Source organism: Vidua chalybeata, chromosome Z (assembly GCF_026979565.1).
Source record: "Vidua chalybeata isolate OUT-0048 chromosome Z, bVidCha1 merged haplotype, whole genome shotgun sequence".
Lineage (NCBI taxonomy): Eukaryota > Metazoa > Chordata > Aves > Passeriformes > Viduidae > Vidua > Vidua chalybeata.
Genome location: NC_071570.1, coordinates 29909639 through 29930092, shown reverse-complemented (window position 1 = coordinate 29930092; position 20454 = coordinate 29909639). Strand labels below are relative to the sequence as shown.

At 36.7% G+C, this 20454-nt stretch overlaps 1 protein-coding gene across 2 annotated transcripts in view; it reads right to left on the bottom strand.

Moving 5' to 3' along the window:
* The window catches only part of ADAMTS6 (ADAM metallopeptidase with thrombospondin type 1 motif 6), a 137014-nt gene that overhangs the window by 34360 nt on the left and 82200 nt on the right, over positions 1-20454 (bottom strand). For both annotated transcript variants that reach the window (XM_053931626.1, XM_053931627.1), the window contains exons 11-13: positions 14341-14448; positions 9642-9787; positions 7246-7309 (exon numbers count right to left, since the gene is read on the bottom strand). In XM_053931626.1, coding sequence (XP_053787601.1) covers positions 7246-7309; positions 9642-9787; positions 14341-14448 — 318 coding nt within the window. The remainder of the gene's footprint in view (positions 1-7245; positions 7310-9641; positions 9788-14340; positions 14449-20454) is intronic.

Here is a 20454-nt window from a genome sequence, read left to right as displayed (position 1 = left end):
GACTTGAGTTTGCAATCGGTTGTTTATCAGACCTAGGCAATGAAATGAAAAGTTCTCTCTCCAATACCTTGTCGAAACTACTGATTGAAATATGTGACTAGGTAGGAAACAAGTATTTCAGAATAGAGTGCTGTAATTTTAAAATAAATCAATAGATTGTTGCAGTGGTTTGAATGGATGCAAATGACTACACTCAGGTATGAACAATTGGCTGTGAAAACACAGCTGAAGAGTGACCTCCTAAAAAACGCTTTAAAGAAACAGTTTTGGGCACAATGAATCAACTTGGACTAAATGAACATTGTCATTACCATAAGAAAAATTAACAAAATACTAAAATGAATGAACAGAATCCCATCATTAAGGTGACAAACTAAGTTTGAAATTAGAGTTATCTCTGACAAGCCTCAACTAGTGCAGTGGTTTGTGTACCATACTTCAAGGTGTGTGCTACTGGCATCCCAATGGTTACCAACACAGAAATGGTCTGGTGTAAAGAAAACTAAGAACAGACATGATAGCAATCTGCACACACAGGAAAGGTTCCAATCTAGGGAATAATACCAGTTATGTTCTTACTGGGGATAGGGGATAAGTAGGGACCTTAAAGGATTGAAAAACATACATTCTATTTTATGAAAATTGTACTGACTGTAAGGATATTGAAAAATCCTAATGTTATTTCCTGGGCTAGAAGTATTTCAAAAGAGGTCAGGTGCCTAACCATCAGTTAAGAATGGTTTATTGAGAATTATTTTGTGTTTGTGCCAGAGAATAGCCTGAATGGTCTCCTCAGAGACCTGTATGTTTCTCCCTCCTCAGACTCCGTAAAGTCCTCTCTGTAACAAATAAATAAAGACTAGGGAAGAAAAAACAACTAAGAATAAAACTGTCTGAAAAGTGACAAGTAGAAATTTAATATAATAAAAATAAACCAAATCATAGCAACATTTCTGTGGTGTGTCTAGGTAGATATGGCATCATTCTTAATAATAGAAAAGCATTAAAAATTGTATAATTGTGAAGGAATGGGATTATATATTATGTAAACATTTTTATATACTAGTTACTGTGGCAGATTGGAGACAAATACAACATTTGAAATAATAATGCCTGGACAAATACTTCGCAAGAGTCGTCAGAGTTAAAGGAAGAGGGCTACTGTGTGCCGTGTGTTTTAAGAAATCTTAGACTGTGTATAAACTGAAGCAGTGCTAATGTAAAAAGATCATTATTTGAAAAGGATTAATAGAATAATCTAGATTACAATTTGCCTCATATCAATCCCAAATAAACAGAACAGTTGGAGACACTTGACTGATACAGGTTTAAAAGAAAGACAAATAATAATACAAATCAGTATTTTTGTATAAGTTGTATCAACTAAAACTTGATAAAACTTTTTATTTTTTAAAGTTTTAATTAATTCTTTAACTTAACCAGTTCAATTCTTGGTTAAATTAAAAGAATAATGAAACATGCCTACATTTTGGTAAGTCATTTAGCTTAGTAGTAGACAGCATCATGAAAGATGTTGTAATAGTTCAATAAAGCATATGTGAAATTTACTAAATACTGATAGATTTCAGTAAGCAGTCATGTGGTTGCCTAATTTGAAAGCAGATTTCCTATCAGCTGTAAGAATTAGAAAGACACCTGATGTAACTCGATGTTTTCAATTGTGAACTACAACTACAAAAATATTTCTTGCTTATGAAATACTCCAATTACAAAAAGACCACCTGAGTGAAAGTAAAGAGAAAGGTAAATTAATTGCTGAATATCATCTGATAAACCAGATGCATTAAAATTAAAATTATACCAAGACAGACAAATGGAAAGATACACATCTACAGAAAAAAATAACACAGTCAAGGATCCAGAATGGTGCACTGGATTTTGGAGGTTAGACAACTGGAAAAGTTTTACAGCTCCTACTGGACAGCATCTAAACTTCAGTTTTTCTTACTACACTGCGGCCACTTCTTGCCTGTGTGAACAGGGCAGCTGTGATCAATAGTAAGAAAGTAATTTTTAATTAGGAAATTTTTAATACTGCCTAGGAATGAGAATAACCTCCACAGAGAAATTTGCAGGGACAGAAATTACAATAATTAATTAGTATACAAACTATTATAATTTCCTGAATATATCAAAAGATTAAGAGGTGAAATAATATCTTTAGCATTCTCTCAGTGTTACATACTTCCTTGATTTAAGATGAAAATTAATACAAATTTAAAGCTAAAATAGTAGGAGAGTCTTTTTATATTTGCAGTGCTACTGACCTGTAATTTGACTTAGAAACTTATTAGTGAAATTCCTTACAATGTGTATTTTTTCCTGGTTTGAATTTTAAGTTACTTGCATTTGTAATTTAGTGTGGGAGGGGTCCCCGCCCTCCCTTGGGAGGCAACTTCAATATAGCCAAAAGTTGTCAATCACATGCTGTTTCCCTCCCCAGTTGAGCCTAGCCCTGCGTGGGATTTTTAGTCTGGGCCACTGCGGAGCGCACCTCCCCACCGCTTAATTGGAAAACTGATACACCGGTGTGGGTGGACCAGTGGCCCTTGCCAATCGAAAAACTTAATGCGCTCAACGAACTAGTAGAGGAGCAGGTGCGCCTAGGGCATTTAATACCCTCCACCAGCCCTTGGAACACACCTGTCTTTGTTATTAAAAAACCCGGCAAAGACAGGTGGCGCCTGCTCCAAGACCTACGCAGGGTTAATGATGTTATTGAAGATATGGGACCTTTGCAACCGGGCCTTCCCTCTCCCTCTATGCTGCCCCGGGATTGGCAGCTCGCAATCCTTGATATCAAGGATTGTTTCTTCAACATCCCGTTATACCCCGGAGATGCTCCCAGGTTCGCGTTTTCGGTTCCGTCTGTCAACCGAGGTGGGCCGTACAAACGGTATCAATGGACCACTCTGCCCCAGGGAATGAAGAATTCTCCGGTGCTCTGCCAAACCTTTGTGGCACAGGTCCTTTCCCCAGTTCGTCGCCTTTTCCCAGAGGCCATCATCCTTCACTATATGGATGATATTTTGATTTGTGCTGCTAACTCAACATATCTACAAGCAGCCTTAGACAGGACAGTTAAAGCCATCAAAGCTGCGGGCTTTCAAATTGCGGAAGACAAGATCCAGCTGTCGTCCCCCTGGAAATACCTGGGCTTCCTGATTACGGGAAGGACCGTCGCGCCCCAGTCTCTTGTCATCAAGGACGACCCACGGACCCTGCGGGATTTGCAGCAGCTTTGCGGTACCATCACCTGGATCCGACCTCTCCTGGGACTCACCACAGAGGAGCTGTCGCCACTTTTCCACCTGCTGAAAGGCGACGGTGACCTGGCATCCCCACGACATCTCACACCGGATGCCCGTGAGGCCTTGGAGAGAGTCGCAGCTGCTATCAAGTCCCGCCAGGCACATCGGGTCGCGCGGTCCCTCCCAATCCAGTGTGCCATCCTGGGTAAGTCTCCCAACTTACATGCCCTGCTATTCCAGTGGGACGACAGCCAGAGAGACCCACTCCTTATCATCGAGTGGCTGTTCCTCCCCCACCAACCCGCCAAAACAGTAACAACATTTCCTGAAATCATGGCTAAACTAATCATTAAGGCCCGCCAGCGCCTCCGGACCCTCGCAGGGTGTGACCCAGCATGCATCTATTTACCATTAAATTTGGACCAATTGGATTTCCTCTTACAAACAAATGAAAATTTGCAGATTTCAGTAGACAGCTATCCTGGTCAAATTCGGATACACTACCCCAAGCACAAATTATTTAAAGACACTTTATATCTGGCCCCAAAAATTTTTAAAAGCAAAATACCATTAAAAAATGCTCTCACAGTGTTCACTGATGGGTCAGGAAGATCCCACAAATCAGTGATCACTTGGAAGGACCCGGACAGTCAGAAGTGGGAATCTGACGTCCAAATAGTTCAGGGATCCCCCCAAATCGCTGAACTTGCAGCGGTTGTGAGAGCCTTCAGAAAATTCCAACAACCTTTCAATTTGGTCACTGATTCGGCATATGTAGCCGGGATAGCAGAGCGGGCCGAACATGCCCTGCTCAAAGAAATTCAAAACAAAACGCTCTATAGCTTGCTCTCAGAACTAATTTGGCTGATCTCCCACCGAGAGCAACCTTATCATATTTTGCATGTTAGGTCACACACAGACCTGCCAGGAGACATCACCGAGGGCAACCGGAGAGCGGACACTCTGGCTATGTTAGTGAACACCGCAAACTCAGCAGCTTTGGCACCCACCCTGCCAGATGTTCATATGCAGGCTAAGATGAGCCACGCCTTTTACCATCAGAATGCTCCAGCTCTATGCCGCCAATTTAAGATCTCTAAGGAGCAGGCGCGAGCCATCTTAGCCACCTGCCCCAACTGCCAGTCCCACGCATTACCATCAGTAGCGACGGGGGTTAACCCCCGGGGACTGGGAGCATTGGACATCTGGCAGACAGACATTACTCATTTTCCTTCCTTTGGGCGGCTCAAATATCTCCACGTGTCGGTGGACACATTCTCGGGGGCAGTGTTCGCCTCCACACATACGGGGGAAAAAACCAAAGACATTATAAAACACCTATATATGGCTTTCTCCACTCTGGGTGTCCCAAAAACTATAAAGACTGATAACGGACCAGGGTTTGTGTCCAAACAGTTCATGGAATTTGTGCAACTATGGGGCATTGACCATGTTACTGGAATTCCACACAACCCTACAGGGCAGTCAATCGTGGAACGGAAACACCAGGAAATTAAAAAATTATTAGAACAACAAAACGATTCGGCCATCACCACGAGCCCTGTAGAGAGGTTGTGCAAGGCCCTGTATGTTCTCAATTTCATGAACTGTTCAGACCGTGAGCCAAACCCCCCAATCCTGCGCCATTTCCATAATAACACCAGGGCGCAGTTGAAGGAGAGGCCTCCTCTGCTCATAAAAGACCCTGAGTCTAAAGTTATCAAAGGTCCATACCCTCTAATAACGTGGGGGAGAGGGTATGGATGTGTTTCAACAGAACAGGGCCCCAGGTGGATCCCCGGAAAATTCATCAAACCATACCGGGAAGACATCTCTACAGAAAGCCAACCCCCGGAACACTCCCCCGAGACGCCAGCTCCATCAGAAACCGCCGTCGCGTGGAGTCGAAGGAAAAGGAAGAAGACTAGACCAGCCAGTATCGCCGTCAGGACTTTAATAATTAACCGGCATTTCCCACCCGCTTGGACTGTTTACCCTCTGACCCCATCCCCTACCATCCCTCACCCTTTTCCGTCCTACCACTTTCCTCACCCCTTCTTCCCTCATACCTGACCTGATTTTGTTTTCCTGTTTTGTTACTATTTCGATTTACACGGGGGAGGATGGGGATTCAAAGGGGTCACTATTCTTATTTCCGTTATATGTCTATTTATTAGACTTTGGTCCACCCAGAATGGCAGTCGCAGCAGCCAGAACACCCTGCAGTGACCAGCTTCCTGCAGCAGCACTTTTCATCATCGTGTGGTTTCACCTGGCAGGAAGCTGGATCGTACCACAGCCCAAAGAGAACGTCTGGGTCACGCTGGCAAAGTCCATCGGGCAGGAACAACTCTGCATGGCCATGGGAGGTGTGCCATCGACTTTCTGCTGCTCGCCCATGGCCACAGTTGCGAGGACTTTGAGGGGATGTGCTGCTTCAATTTGTCATCGAAGAGCACATCCATCCAAGCCAGCATCCAGCGGATCCAGGCGTTGGTAAAGGACTTAAAGACTGAAACTGGGGCTGTGGACGCTGTGAACAAGATCTTTTCTCAATGGGGTGTTCCTGGGTGGGCCATTCCAATTGTTAAAGGTTTAGTTTGGGTTTTAATCATAATTTTCTTAATTTCTGTTGCGTTAACCATCTTTAAGAAATTGTTAACTAGGACAATGGGAAATGTTTTTTTTTAATAAACCAAAAAGGGGGAGTTGTGGGAGGGGTCCCCGCCCTCCCTTGGGAGGCAACTTCAATATAGCCAAAAGTTGTCAATCACATGCTGTTTCCCTCCCCAGTTGAGGCTGTCTGTCAAAGCTTAACACACTCCCCAGTTCTAGAAAGTTCTTCTCTTCTGTTAATCCCATTGGACCATGTTAGAATGCCACTCCTCTCCTGTATCCCGATTGGTTCATTACATGTCACCCCATCCCGTCTCCTCCCCTCTACCCTTTACCCATTGGTTGGTTTGTGCCCTAGCCACTCCTATCCCTCTGCCCTTATATTCTCGGTCCCGCCCGAGTGCTGTGCTCCCGAAGTCAGCTCTTCCTTCGGGAGGTTGCTGCTCCTGGCAATAAACTTCTCGGATCCTGCTGCTCGGGAGACGTCTCGTCTTTATTTGGTGGAGCTTTCCGGGTTACATCTACCCCTCCCTGCGGACCGGTCAGCCGAGGATCACTCCCCGGACTGGCTGGGAACCCAGGGAACCCCCGGAGGACCTAATTTTATACAATTTAGGTTCATAATTTAACCTTATACATTTATACTGTGTCCCACCCCTTCAGGATTCCTGTCCTGTCCAGCTCAGCTGTAAAATGGAACTGCAGGATCATTCTGGTAATACAGTAACTAGCAAATACCTGGTGGCAAAACAGCAGGTTTTGAATATATTTGCATAAAGGGTGTAAGAGGATAGTGTAACACATTAGCACTGAATGTTACAAAGGTATAAAAAGTGTAAGAGGGCTTAAAAGTAGATTCATGGAGGATACTTTAACTTGTGGCAGTTGATGTGGTACAGATACAACATGAGTTCCAGCTATCTTTAGCAACACAGCTTTTGGAAACTTACACGGTAAACCAATAGAAAAGTCATCCTTTGCCTTTGTCATCCATCCTTTGTCAAAAGTGTATAATTTATTCCCAAAAACCTGTTATGGGCCACTGCTGGAAGATAAGGCAGTGGGCAGGACAGATTTTTGCTCTATGTGGAATGATCCTTGTTCACATTTACTGTGGAAGCTCAAGCTGAACTCGCTCCAGGCCTTAATGCAAAGGCACTAGCTAGACACTACATCAAGATAGGATCCTAACATTTACCAGAACACACAGGGTGCCTGGAATATAGATGTGCCTTACGGAACTGTTTGCCAATTAAGCACAGAATCCATACACTTTCTGAACTGCAGAAAAAATGCGCCCATTGCTGGTAAGTCATAAACCAGTCAAGTTGATCACAGTAAAGTAAAAATTACTTACATCAGTATTACAGGAGCGATAACGCTTCCTTTCTCCAAGACAATATTTGCCTCCACCTGACGGCCTGGAAAAACATGTTTATATGTTAGGATATGGCCTAGAACAAACACAACTGCATGAGATATACTAATGCATTCTTAATATTAATACAAGTCCAAGAGGTATACATAACATAAATAAAAATAAAAATACATTCAAGTTTTAAGATGAGATTTTGATAAGAATTGTATCTTTGACTTGCATTGGAGCAGACACAAAATATTACTTGGTACTTGAAAAATCATCACTCATAATATTAATGGAGTTTGCATAAGTTCCAAACAGTACAGTTTAATTGCATTTTGAACATAATAAAAAAAAAAAACAAACCTGTTAATTTTAATTATTTGCTTGGTTTATAAAATTTAAATGAGAAATGTGTAAGCAACCTATATGATACTTTTTTTTTTCAATCATCTCACCTTACTTGAAAACCAGCAAAGACTGGTTTTGTACTTGGGACAAGCAAAGACTGTATATTCTGTTCAGAAATTTTACTCTGATTTGAATTAATCAATATTAAATCTGAGGAAACTCCAGAGTAAACAGATTTCTATTAGTGCAGGTAATTATCTGTTAAATTCCCAAACTGCTCAAGAACACTATCTATTTTCCATAGAGGTTAAATATTGAACTAACTTAGACTTATATGGAAGATTAATCAGACATCAGCTCTTCAGCTTGCAACTTGAAAGCAGAAAGAAAAAAAAATACTTTGTGACGCTTTCATAACAAAAAATTTAAATATTCACAATTAAAAATTAACTAAAAATTTAAATCAATGCTATTTTTCATATTACAATATTTATCCTTAATCAACAGGTTTTTTTTCTCTAATGCAGACATACCCTCTCCCGAAAGTATTTGCCTGTTAAACATTTAAAATGTAATAATTTTCATCATACCAACCCAATACATGGTGACAGAAGTTGGAAAAAAATCTTAGGATATATTCATGCTCCAAACAAACATTTCACTAGGATTTTTAAATACTGCTTTGAAAAAAAATTATTAATTTCTTATTCTCTCACTAACACAGTCTGACTGTGTTATTGATGCACACAGATAATTTCTGCTTTTGTATTTCTATATTTGTAATTTCTGTATTTATATTGAGTAAGTAGTGATATTGGCCAGATTAGGTAGTTATTGCTAAAACAGGGGACAAACAGACCACCTTAAGTAGCAGTGATATGGCATCACGGTATCTGTCTTGCAGAGTGCAGTAGAAAGCTAATGGACAGCCTGGCTTGGAAAACATGGATATTAGAAACAAATAACCTACGTGAATAGAGGACAGAAGACAAGAAACGGAGTGACAAAAGACACAGAATGATTTTTCATGAAAGAAACACAAATGACTTTCAGAAAAAGTGGTCTTAAAAACCAGTAGTGACCACGGAGATAGTGATTATGAAAAATGACAAGAAGAGAACATGGAGAAATAGAACTATCCTGCAAAGGTCTAGAGCTCTGGTGAGGTAATCAGAACAGGTAAAGCCGAAACAGAAAAGAGCAGCGATTCATTCAGCAAAGAACAGCAATAGAAATAAGCATTCCTCATTTGAGAAGAGATAGTGACAGAGAGAAGAACACTTACCTGACAGAACTCTGGAACAGTGCTCAGGACATTGGAAAACAGACAGATTACTTGTACTTGTAAGACAAGTACATATATATATATATATATATATATATATATATATATATATATATATATAACAGATTAAAAAATATATATATATGTATAAAAAACAGATCAAGCTGTAGTGGAGAAGCTGGCCACTCTTCAGACAGGGCAAACACACCAATAGAGAGTAGTGGCAGGGAAAAAAGATGCTGAATTGTTTTAAGAGTCAGTAGGAAGTCACATCTGAAGTGTTGGACAAGGCAGCACATAAATATATTGTATGCAATATAATATTATTACCTATGGTTTGTATGTAAGCAGTTATATTGAAAACCTTGGATCCAACTGTGTTGGATTTGGGGTTTATTTTTTAGTAAGTAACTGGCAATTGTTATTTTATATCTGAGACAAGCATTAAAGAAAATATGCCCTGAGAAAGAAACCTCTCTAAGGCATAATATATATATATTTTGATGAACAAGTCACATAAAGAAAATCATTGTGGTTACTGCTAAATATAAATCCAGCTATCTTTACAGTACATAAGATACACTAAAAATGTTAGAAGCATGTCTAGTGAACTCCTCTTTAAGCATTTCTCTCTGCTATTTGAAGACAAATGTTGGCAAAATAGCAAAACATTTTTACAGATAACAAGTGACACCACAGTTTTGAATAATTTCCAAATGTGTCTTTTTGTTGGCTCCGGCTTACTTTAGCTACTTACGCTGGACTGTCACAGTGTCTTATAGATGAGGAGACTCCTCCCCCGCAGGTCCTGCTGCACTCTCCCCATATTGACCATGGACCCCAACCCCCATCTATGCTCTGGGGCCAAGTGCCAAAAGGTACGCACTCTCCCTGATAACACCACTGAAAGATTTCACAAAAGAAACACAAAATTAGCTTGGAGGCTGACAGAATTATCAGGACAGAAAAATATAAGGGTCAGACAATGACCAATTATAGGCATTAGCATTCCCTGTATAGATAACAAGACTAGTATTTTACTTTTTCTAGCCATGTTTAGACATTGGTAAGGGTGTGTGTGATTTGTTAAATGTCTCCACTCAGTCCTGAATTATAGGTCCCTAACACACACCATAAGTATTTTTTATTTCATCAGCCTCCTTAATGTTTCACAATTAAGGAAATACAAGTTGCTTACATTCTTTTAAACACTAAGATTCATTTCCAAGCCCAGTTTGGTAAAAGACGCTCTACTGAAGACTCACACAGAGGCTTCATTACAGAAGATGAAAAATTCCCCTAATAATATTTTTAAGAAAGGATTTATTTTTATAAAAGAAAATCTGGAGGACATTACAATGAAGGAAGAATTTTTCACAGTATTTCATTCACTAACACTACAGACATAATAAAAATAGTGCCAAAGCATGAGACATGGTACAGAAAATCATTTTATAATAGTGACTTCCCACTTGTTTGGGGCAGAATGGACACGTGCATTTCATTCAAGCAAACATTTAAACTTTGCAATATTGTTACTTAAATCAGAAATACAAAATGACAGATAATTCACCCAAATTATTAACTATTAAAACAAGTTTATAATTTAGTTCATCAGAGACCTTTTCTAAACCATTCAGAAATAATCCCGGAGCCCATATTTTGATCACATTCTGGTGTATACCATATCACTGAGAATTTGAAGCAGCTGAATGAGATACCCTTTCCTGCTACTGCAGGCTTAGGTGACAGAGTCTATCATGACCTGAATCTGCACATTTCCCTTCCAAAAGCTGAGCAAGTACTGTTTTTAAACTCCCTCGAATTTCTGTAGTATAGATCCTTTCCAAAAAAAGACAGACACCTTCTGTGCCAACCCCTCATCATCACAGTGTTTTGCAATGCCTCTCATGACACAATAAGGATGGAGTATAAAGTAAGCTAGAGGACTGCCTAAAATCATATGCTTTTCTTCTCTTTACAGTGATAAATTGATAGAAATTTTATTACTAAATATCAAAATCTCCTTTATACAATATATTAGAGATGCCACAAAAGTACATGAACAGATTTTTAACACTAAAGTCAAAAGCTAAAAATGAAAATACTTCTAAGATTAAAAATGTAAGCAACTAATTTAATTTAAATTACACTACATACATTACAAACATGTCAAGATCCAAGCTAAGAAATGCAGATTTAAACTTATAAGAATATCACAGATATAAAACCGAATAGGTAAACCATTCTAATTCCATACTATTAGAATTATAGAGACAATAGACAGGTGCCATTTACCTACTTTATTTTTCCAAAGTAGTATAAAATCCCTGTCATGCAAACATTGTCTTCCACATTCCCATGCTGCCCTGTAAAATCTCTTTAAATACTGAGTTTTCTCTTCTACTGAACTTAAATCTGAGGATTTAATTCCCACCTCTGTGTCTCTTCTTAATTTTCTAGTAAAAATTTATCTTTCACTAGAAACCAGTGATGCATAGAATCTCTGTCATAGTAATTAAAAATGACAAAAGTCTTCATTACTTCTAATGGGACTGCAGAAATGTGTTTCCTCCAAGAATGACAGCACCTTCATCTGCTATAATGAGGTTTGGACTATTGAGTAATCACCATATGAAGAAAGAAGAGGAGGTGACAGCTGTTTTAAAAGAACTGTTCTTCACAGAAGGTTTAGATCTGAAATATTAATTCTTCTCTAACATTGAAAGAATAATTTTCCATTATTTCAGCAGAGAGATAACAGTGATGGATTTAAATATGCATAAAATATGCAAGTCCTCTGTGAATAAAAGGACTCTGAAATTTTTCCTAAAGAAGTAACTAATGAAAATAAAATATGATATGGTGGCACATTTGAGATTACTTTTACAAGTATTAGCTGCTTTACAGAATTAACATTATAAAAATATGATTTTAGAAAAACCAAACAGCAAGTACTCTAATATAAAGAAAAATTGATTTTCTATTTTGTGTGAGGAAGAAAAATATTAGTGTAAATTTTAACTACTAATTTTCAATCATCAATTCTACAATTATTTTACAAGAATGCGTAATGTTCAATTATAACTTACATTTATTTTATGTTAATGTCCAATGACAAATCAAATCATCCCACAATGTAGCTAGGTAAACTATCCTTTCAGCACTGTGTTTTCATCTTTTGCATGTTTGCCCCTCTTTTCCGTCCCTAGAATGGATGTAATCTATGATCTACAGAAAAGAGTCACTTTTTTTATTAAATTAAACACAAGTGTCCCTATCAGTTTTGTTTTATTGTTTTATGCACACAATTTCTTCATGAATGAATTTTTTAAAAATCTATCCGTTAATTTAGCTTCACAACCACATCTCTGGGAAGACCAGAGAGAAACTTCATGCTTTTTTAAAATTCTTATTGCAAATTAGGAAAAGTGTACTTTTTTGTACCCAGCTGATATGTGTATGCAGAAAACAGCTGAATGACTCCTTCGGGGGTAAGAAGATATCTACCATGGAAAATTTCAACCCAACGGGGAAGAAGAAGAAGAAGGAGGAGAAGAAGAAGGAGAAGAAGAAGGAGAAGAAGAAGGAGAAGAAGAAGGAGAAGAAGAAGGAGAAGAAGAAGGAGGAGGTTTTACAGAGCAGTAACCTATTTATGTCACATTACTCTTTGGGAAAGGAAATTACGTATTTGGAAAGAGCTCATGATTTCTGGTTTATTGCTACCAGGAACTATTAATTTACAGGAAGCCTTGTGGATACAGTTCATAGACACAATTCTCCACTGTTAACAGGCATCTTTGGTTAACAGGCTTATCTTTGTAAAATGGCATGGATTCTCTCATTTCCCTCTAAAATCTAACAATGGAACAAAATACTGGTGACTGGAAAAAGATGTTTGGCAGAGAGCAAACTGATTAAAACTTCTTGACAAGGGAATAGATCAACAGTGTCTAAAAGGATCTCAACTTGTAGTCTCATGGTTCAAAAAACATAAATTGAGGTAAATTATTCTTTGTCATCGAGAAGGAGGATGGTTCCAAAATAAATCTAGACTGTTGGTTTAAGAGCAGGGCTTCTAACATTTTCTATTACTCTAATATAAGGTAACATTTTTGGTACTATGTGAACATCTCTCTATTTTTATTGGCTAACTCTATTCCCTCTATTTTTTTAAAATGACCAGTTCAATAAATTTATTTAACATGGCTTACCAATATTTCCAAACCCACCATGTAATAGCCATCAGAACAACACCAGGTTATATGCCCTGAATGAAGCCGTCAACACGCATTAATAAACTGTGACAGCTGCCCAAAAGCTTTCATTCTTGTTGTTTAAACATCAGATTGCAAGTCAAAATGCACTGTTATCTTTGTTGAAACCAGCTCAGCTAGTATAGTAAAAGTCAGAGTGAGAATAGATGTTCAGAGAAAAATCCAGTCTGGATCACTGAATCTCATGAACAGATGCAGCCACTCTCAGACAGATACTGGAAATGGTTTAATGCAACAAGCTCTCTTCACTTTGTACAAACCTCCATAAAATAGATTATCTTGAAAAAAGGTATGTAGAATGCATTTTTCCTCCCTAGTACATATCTTTAAAATCAATTAAAATATTTTTTCTCTCCTTTTCAAGATCTGCATAGATTTTGCCTTGTAACTGAGAAACAATCTTCTAACAATCTTGTCTGAAACTACTGATATACAGAGATTGTTTTAAAATCAAAATTTTCATATTCAGACAGATATTGTAGTGCTAAATGTATCTATTGCAACAAAGTACAGTGACTTTCTGTACTTTTCTGTTACATAGAAGAGTTTACCTAACTGTACATCAAAGTCCATAAAGCCAAACAGTTATGCAAGCATAACTGAATAATGAAAAAATAATTCAAAGTCAAAATAGAAACGTCACTGGGAAATACAGGCTTTCATAAAACTCTTTTATGGAGTCATCCTTTTTTCTATATGCTTGTATGATTTGGCATATATCTGAAAAAATAAAATTCTTTTCCCTTCTAACAAAATGACATAGTTCAGGCTCTAGATTTATGTTGCACATTTTCAAAGTTCATGGCAGGCCTAAAGCTGTAACAATCCTTAATGGAAGAGCGGTATAAAATAAAATAAAGATCAAACTAAAAGACTTCTTACAAAAAAATTACTCAAAAAACAGGCAGAAGAAATAGAACATGTTTTGGGGTTATTTTTTGATCCAGGCTCTAGAGTTTCATAGAGAGGATAAATATGTTATTAAATTACATATATAAAATAATGCTGAAAAAATTCTGTAGGACACTTTCCATTACGATGTACACTTATTATGATAAACTATGTTTTTGTTTGAACTGTTATAATTGCTGTGAAATACTTTGATTTTTCTAGTTCTTTCTTCTTGTAGTCTTTGAACAATAAATTGCTTCTTCAAACAATAAAATTTTTTGTACTCACCCCCTTTTCAATGCTCCCTGTTTGGCAAAGAGTACCTTCTGCTGCTGGAATACTGTTAGTAACACAGCGGTTACTTTTGCTGAGGCACCAAAGCTCTCTACACACTTCCTAGGAAAGAAGGCAGAAGCAAGTTGATCAGAATAAAAGCCTAAAGTTTCTTCCAGTCCTCATACACACATGTATACACAAATTTGTTTTGAATAGAGAGATTTAAGACAATGGTCTTAAGTGGTCTGCAGAGAGAAATCTAAAGATGGCTGTGATGGTAGCAATTTTTAAGTCACTATATTTGCCTAAGAATATTCTGCCCAAAAAACCCATTCTGGAAGCATCAAGACTAGACAATAATATGTTTTTCATACCTGCCATGCAAGTAATAATGTATAATTGATTTTTTTCTTGACTTGTGCTAAGACTGGGCTTAGTGTATTTTAGTTTTGTTATAGAAGTGGTCTTCGGATAAGCTGTAGTGTCTCCATTAAGGCTGCTACCTGCCTCAAAATTACCTGCCATAAAGGATATCAATAATCTTGAGATATGAAACAGCAACAATTATTTTTCTTTTCTTTATGTAAAAAGAAAGTTTTTGCGCTCATACTAGCCATATTCCTCTTCTGCAACACTTGTTAAAGCAGTGCATTTGTAGTTAGAACTAACCAACCTATGTACTAAAATATTTCTTTTAGGCTTTCTAGATTTGCAGGTGCTCTTTCATAAGTTATTTATCCTATCCTATTTCCTTACGTTGTCAGTGTTATACTGAGATTTTCAAATCATCTTTTTGTTCCTACCATATTTTCTCGTTTGGTTTTGCCAAATTTAAATTAAGCCAGTTCTGCTGATATTGGAGAGAAATTGTTAAAACTAGCAAAGGGTTGAAATTCATAATGTGGGCAAGATCCAAAATTGGGTGAACACTGGAAATCTTCACAGTTGCTTCAGCTGCCCTTGGATTCAGCTGTGTACACACAAAAGAATGAGGAGATGTTTGCTTTTACAGTAAATTATTTACACAATAATCTTTGCTGTATTACTTTGGGATTTGTGTAACAGTTCACAACTTCCTTAAAATATTCTATATTTTAAATATATTCTATATTTTAAAATATTTTTTAAAATTTGGAATATAACAAGATCTTTAAAATGATCTTATGATAAACCTTACTGTTTCATTTTATTTAACAGCTGCTTGAAATAATATTCTATAAAAAATCCTTGTATAGGTTCTATGGTGAAACTTGAAAGAAAAAGAAAAAGGAAAAGACAGTATGAATGAATGAAAGTTATTGTCCACTCCCCTCCAGGTTCATTGTTTCTCTGAGGTAATGAATAAGCATCTGGCACCTATACACCCTATATGATGTGTTCTATACACATCAACAGGAAGAACTGTTATGTTTTACCCCGAGATTCTTATTTCTTGCATTGTACTTCTTATAAAAATTTATTTATCTATACATTACTCTCTAGCAGCTGCAGCAACAGTTCAACAGTAGATTTTTTTTCTTGAAAAATGCAGAATTATTTACGAAGTTTAAAATCAGCTTGCAGGGATGTTAGCAGAGTGTATTCAGTTTCATGATTGGCAGAAGCAAGGTACCTTTTCTATAGTCCATTAAAAAAATAGACTATAGGAATGGTTTGAAATTATACGGACTGAAAACTGGTGAATCCTGGACTTTCCATCAAATTTTTGAAAATTAGGCCTAAGTTAATTCATCCTATTTAGTGTCTGGCTCTATGAAAACTTAAAATTATTAAGCCTGTTTTGGGAGATATACTGCCACTTCTAAAAGTCTACCTGTAGCCAATGCAGAACTTTTCAAATTAGTTTTTTTTCAATAAAGAAATGCAAGCAGTGTATTTCTTAAAACAGAGTTTTAAGTTTTATTACTTAAAACTCTGAACAAAATATTTTCTCACTCAGCTGAAAAATCTTCAAATTAAGATACATGTAAATAAATATACTAATTAAAATAAAACAGAGAAGTAACAGAAGACACATCACATAGCTTCTTCAAAAATTTAGCTAGATTACACATTTGACAGCAACCAACTAAGGTGCTAAAATTCAACACTAAATCAATTTCACATCTAAATCAACCATGAATCCAAACTTCGATACAGTACAGATTCCAAAATGAAAACATAAAATGAATTATTTTCACAGTAGGAGGTCCTCCTGTAATAATCCTGCCTTATTTACTTTAACCTTTAATTTACTTCCTCATTTTGTTGAATAAAATTAGTGTAATTTACTCACTCATTCTTCACGTGTGGTTTATATTGTGAAATAAAAAAGAGTCAGACTGTGATAATTCTACTTGTGACCTTCTATTTATTTTAGATCTGACCAAGTTCAAATGTCTAAGTTAACAGCTGTTCTGACTTCATGGAGTTTGCTCCAATGTCCTGAAAAGCAAAACATTCTATTGCATTATGAAACAAAGATTTCAAACATTCCGATATGGACAAAGGCAAAAAATTAGGTCTGGATAGCAGTCTGGAGTTTTAAAAGGTCTATGTTTCACAATTATTTGAATCCAGAATCCTGGTTTTTGCTCCAGAGTTTATGTGCAGAATCCCACTTCTGATATGCCTACACAAGTATACCTTCTATATATCATGTAAGTAATAATTAATGTCTTTGTCTCTACAAATGAAAGCACTTGACAACTTCCTTTCAATAGGATTCTTTCTGTATATTCAGACTTCTCTGCTGCATTAGACTTTCCTAATTCACTGATCTAATACCAGCCTGACATTTTAATTCAACAGTGTGAATTAATGAATACAGCAAGCCAAAATTATTTTAGTCATTCATCTGTTTGTCAGAAGATTACAAGCAGGTCAACTCACCTCCCTACTTCACAAAATGAGAAAAACATTTAATCCTAAATTGCTTTGAGAAGCAGTACATCAATACTAGATATTATTACTGACGTATTCTGATAATCCTTTTTCAGACCGTAATTTCAGCAGGAATTTACCTCAGTAAATCCCTAAAGACAAAATGATAGTGGTGTAAAATTACTATGGGCTTTATCATACCATTAATGTGTGAGCAGAAACCTCTACTTAAATCAGAAAGGAGTGCTGTTTGAGACAGATATACAATATCCTAAAACCACCAGACTATTTCCTCAAAGAGAAACTATTCAAAGCACTAAAGATCCACAAAAATAACACAATGTATCAATTTGTAGGTGTAATTTATCTTAAACACAATAAATAAAAGGTTTTTGTAATATCTTTTAAATATAGCCAAATTTAAGATATTGTTTATTTTTCCCCGTTGTACTGCATTTAAAAGAAAACATAGACTCTGAAGTATACTCTCCATCACCCTGTACATGAAATGAAAAATAACATTAACAGTAATTTGAAAACAAATGAGACACCTAAAAAGAAGTAAAAAAATCCATATATGTATTAAATTAAATGGAATTAGACCAGGTGTTCCTATGGCTATGTCTTCTTTATTTTCAACTGACCTTGGAAAGTTAAACAAAGAAGTTCTGACTAAGGTTCATAAAGCTTTCTCTTCTCCAGCTCAACCCCATGAACCCTGTACCTGCTACTACTTTAATTATTGCCTGGAGCTATTTCCTTACTACTACCATTATCTGTAACACCTCTAACCAATAGTTTTCAATAAGCCAGCCTTAAAAACATACGAGAAACTGCCCTGAAAAAGTCAGGCCCAAAATAACTAATAGAAAATATGCTGGTTTTTTTTCACACACACACACAAGCACACACACCCACCCACACCCACCCACCAACAGGTGACCGTTTTAGGGTAGTCTTTTCTTCCTCGGAAAAGGATGAAGCTAATGTATATTTTGCCAACATTATATTTGTTTGACTAATTCAATGAAACTAAGAGAAAGAAGAATAATCTGAAAATTAATAAACTATTTCAAAGTCAGTCTCCAAATGTCTGGATTTAGTAACTACTAATTGGTAAAGTAAACAAGGAAAAAATTTTTAAAATCCAGGAAACATAAACTGAAGCTGAGGCCTTTCACAAGATCAAGACAAGATAGATGACAACCTGTAACGGTGTATCTTAGGGTTCCATGACTTCAGTTTGGAATTCGGATGCTTGTATTTGCAGTAAATTAAACAAAGCTGAACCCATCTAGAGAAAAAAACACAGCAAATCAAATTACCTTCATTTTGCCTAAGTATTATAAATGATGGAGCCTCTTTCTGTTGCATCATGCAGAGTTACATATAGGCATTTCAAATTATGTAACATCTAAGCATCCTATATCATAATCATCATAAACTGTCACAATGCAGCACAATGAAAACTCAGTGATATGAGCAAAGATCAAATTGCTGTGCTGTTCTTGTTTTCAAAACTCATGAAAGTTTCTAACAAATGTTATCAGTTCAGCCCATAAAACTAAAATTTAAAAAAAAGGATGGGAAATACAGTCACAAGGCATATTAAATTATGATAATTTGGGAGGTTCATCTTTTGTCCATAAAATTTTAAAAATCCTAAATAGGTTTGTCTGTTACTTCAGCATGTTTAATTTATAATATGCTGCACCTCTTGATGAGCATTTGCTAAAAGAGAGCATAAAAAGAATTAACTTGAATTGCAATTCAGACCTGAAAATCATCAACAGAGTATTTTCAGGCTCATTCCTGAAATGAAGATGACAACTCGACTAAAACTAGAAGATCCTAATTAGTAAGGGAACTTCAGAAGGTTCCAAGTTTTGTTCAGATAAGCACCCAAAAGTTACCATTTTAGTGCTTCACTACCAAAAGCTCATTAAGTGGTGCAGCATGTTATGAATCACACACCAAAAGAATGTGAAATAGAATACAAAACTTAAGTCCCACCTTTGTATTATGTTACCAATATTCTATCATAAACATTGGGTGCTTATGTGAACCTTTAGGAAACTAAAGGAACCCTATAAGATCAATCACCTCCAAGTACAATCTTCCCTTTCAAACCCACGCAACCTATCCATCTTTATTCAAACAACATTCCGGTATCTGGAATCTCATCCATTATTGCTTCTATGATCATCTAATGCACTTCTCCTATTCTGATCACCAGCTTCTCCTTGCACTTTCTTAACAGCATTCATAGATGCAGCACATTGATGTTGACATCTGTGTCTCTAAGAGAGAGAAAGAGAAAAACAAAGACAGAAAGGAAGGAAAAAGAGGGGGGTTTGGAGACAAGATAGTCCTAATGAAGAAAAAAAGGGGACTGCAGGAACTTGTTTGAAAAAGGATGCTGAACTACTTTAGGTTCCAGAAAGAGGAAAACTTCTGGGACTTCCCTTGGCTATACACATCATAAAAAATATTTAGAAAAAAGAGGGAACAAAATTCATTTAATTACAACACAATCCCGTAAGTCCTTACACAAGAAAAGCTTGAAAGATTAATCATTTGTAATGCTGAAGGCCTGCACAATAGTGGTGAGAGTACTAGGAAGCAAAAAAAAAAAAAAAAAAGGTTGATAAAAATGACAGAGTATGATACCAGTATCTTCAGTTCCTCTCTTTGCTTATACATACTTTTAACATCACTTTGTGAGCAATGCAATGTAGATCCACCTGATGAAACTACATATACTCAGATAACAAACAGCAAGCCTAAGGGCAACTTAGCTATAGTATGATATATGAAGCTGGGGTCAAAAAAAGGCACTTTACAGTAAGTTATTATTATGCCCAAATTCAACTAAATGCATAATCCTAGGCATAGGGATCAGTAAGGAACAAAAGTAAGGGAACAAAAGGAAAACAGTAGTTTTGGTGCAAAGATACAACAGTGGCTTCTCTGTCTTTCCTTGTGAAAGATCATCAGTTTCCAGAATCTGCTTCTGCTTCTATCTTCCTATAAAACCCCTACATCAAGCTCAATACTACTGCTCTTCATTTAACTGGAGTAAACCACATCCATATTTCAAGAGAAAAGTGACAGTTTAATTCATGAACATTAAAATTTGTATCACCTGATTACTAGGGTCAATTGCAATTCAGGCTTCTTGCCCTAGTGGAAATATTTTAGAACTATAGATATATAGTAGCATATTTAGTCTCCTGGATTTTAAAGTCAGCAGATCAATGCTGG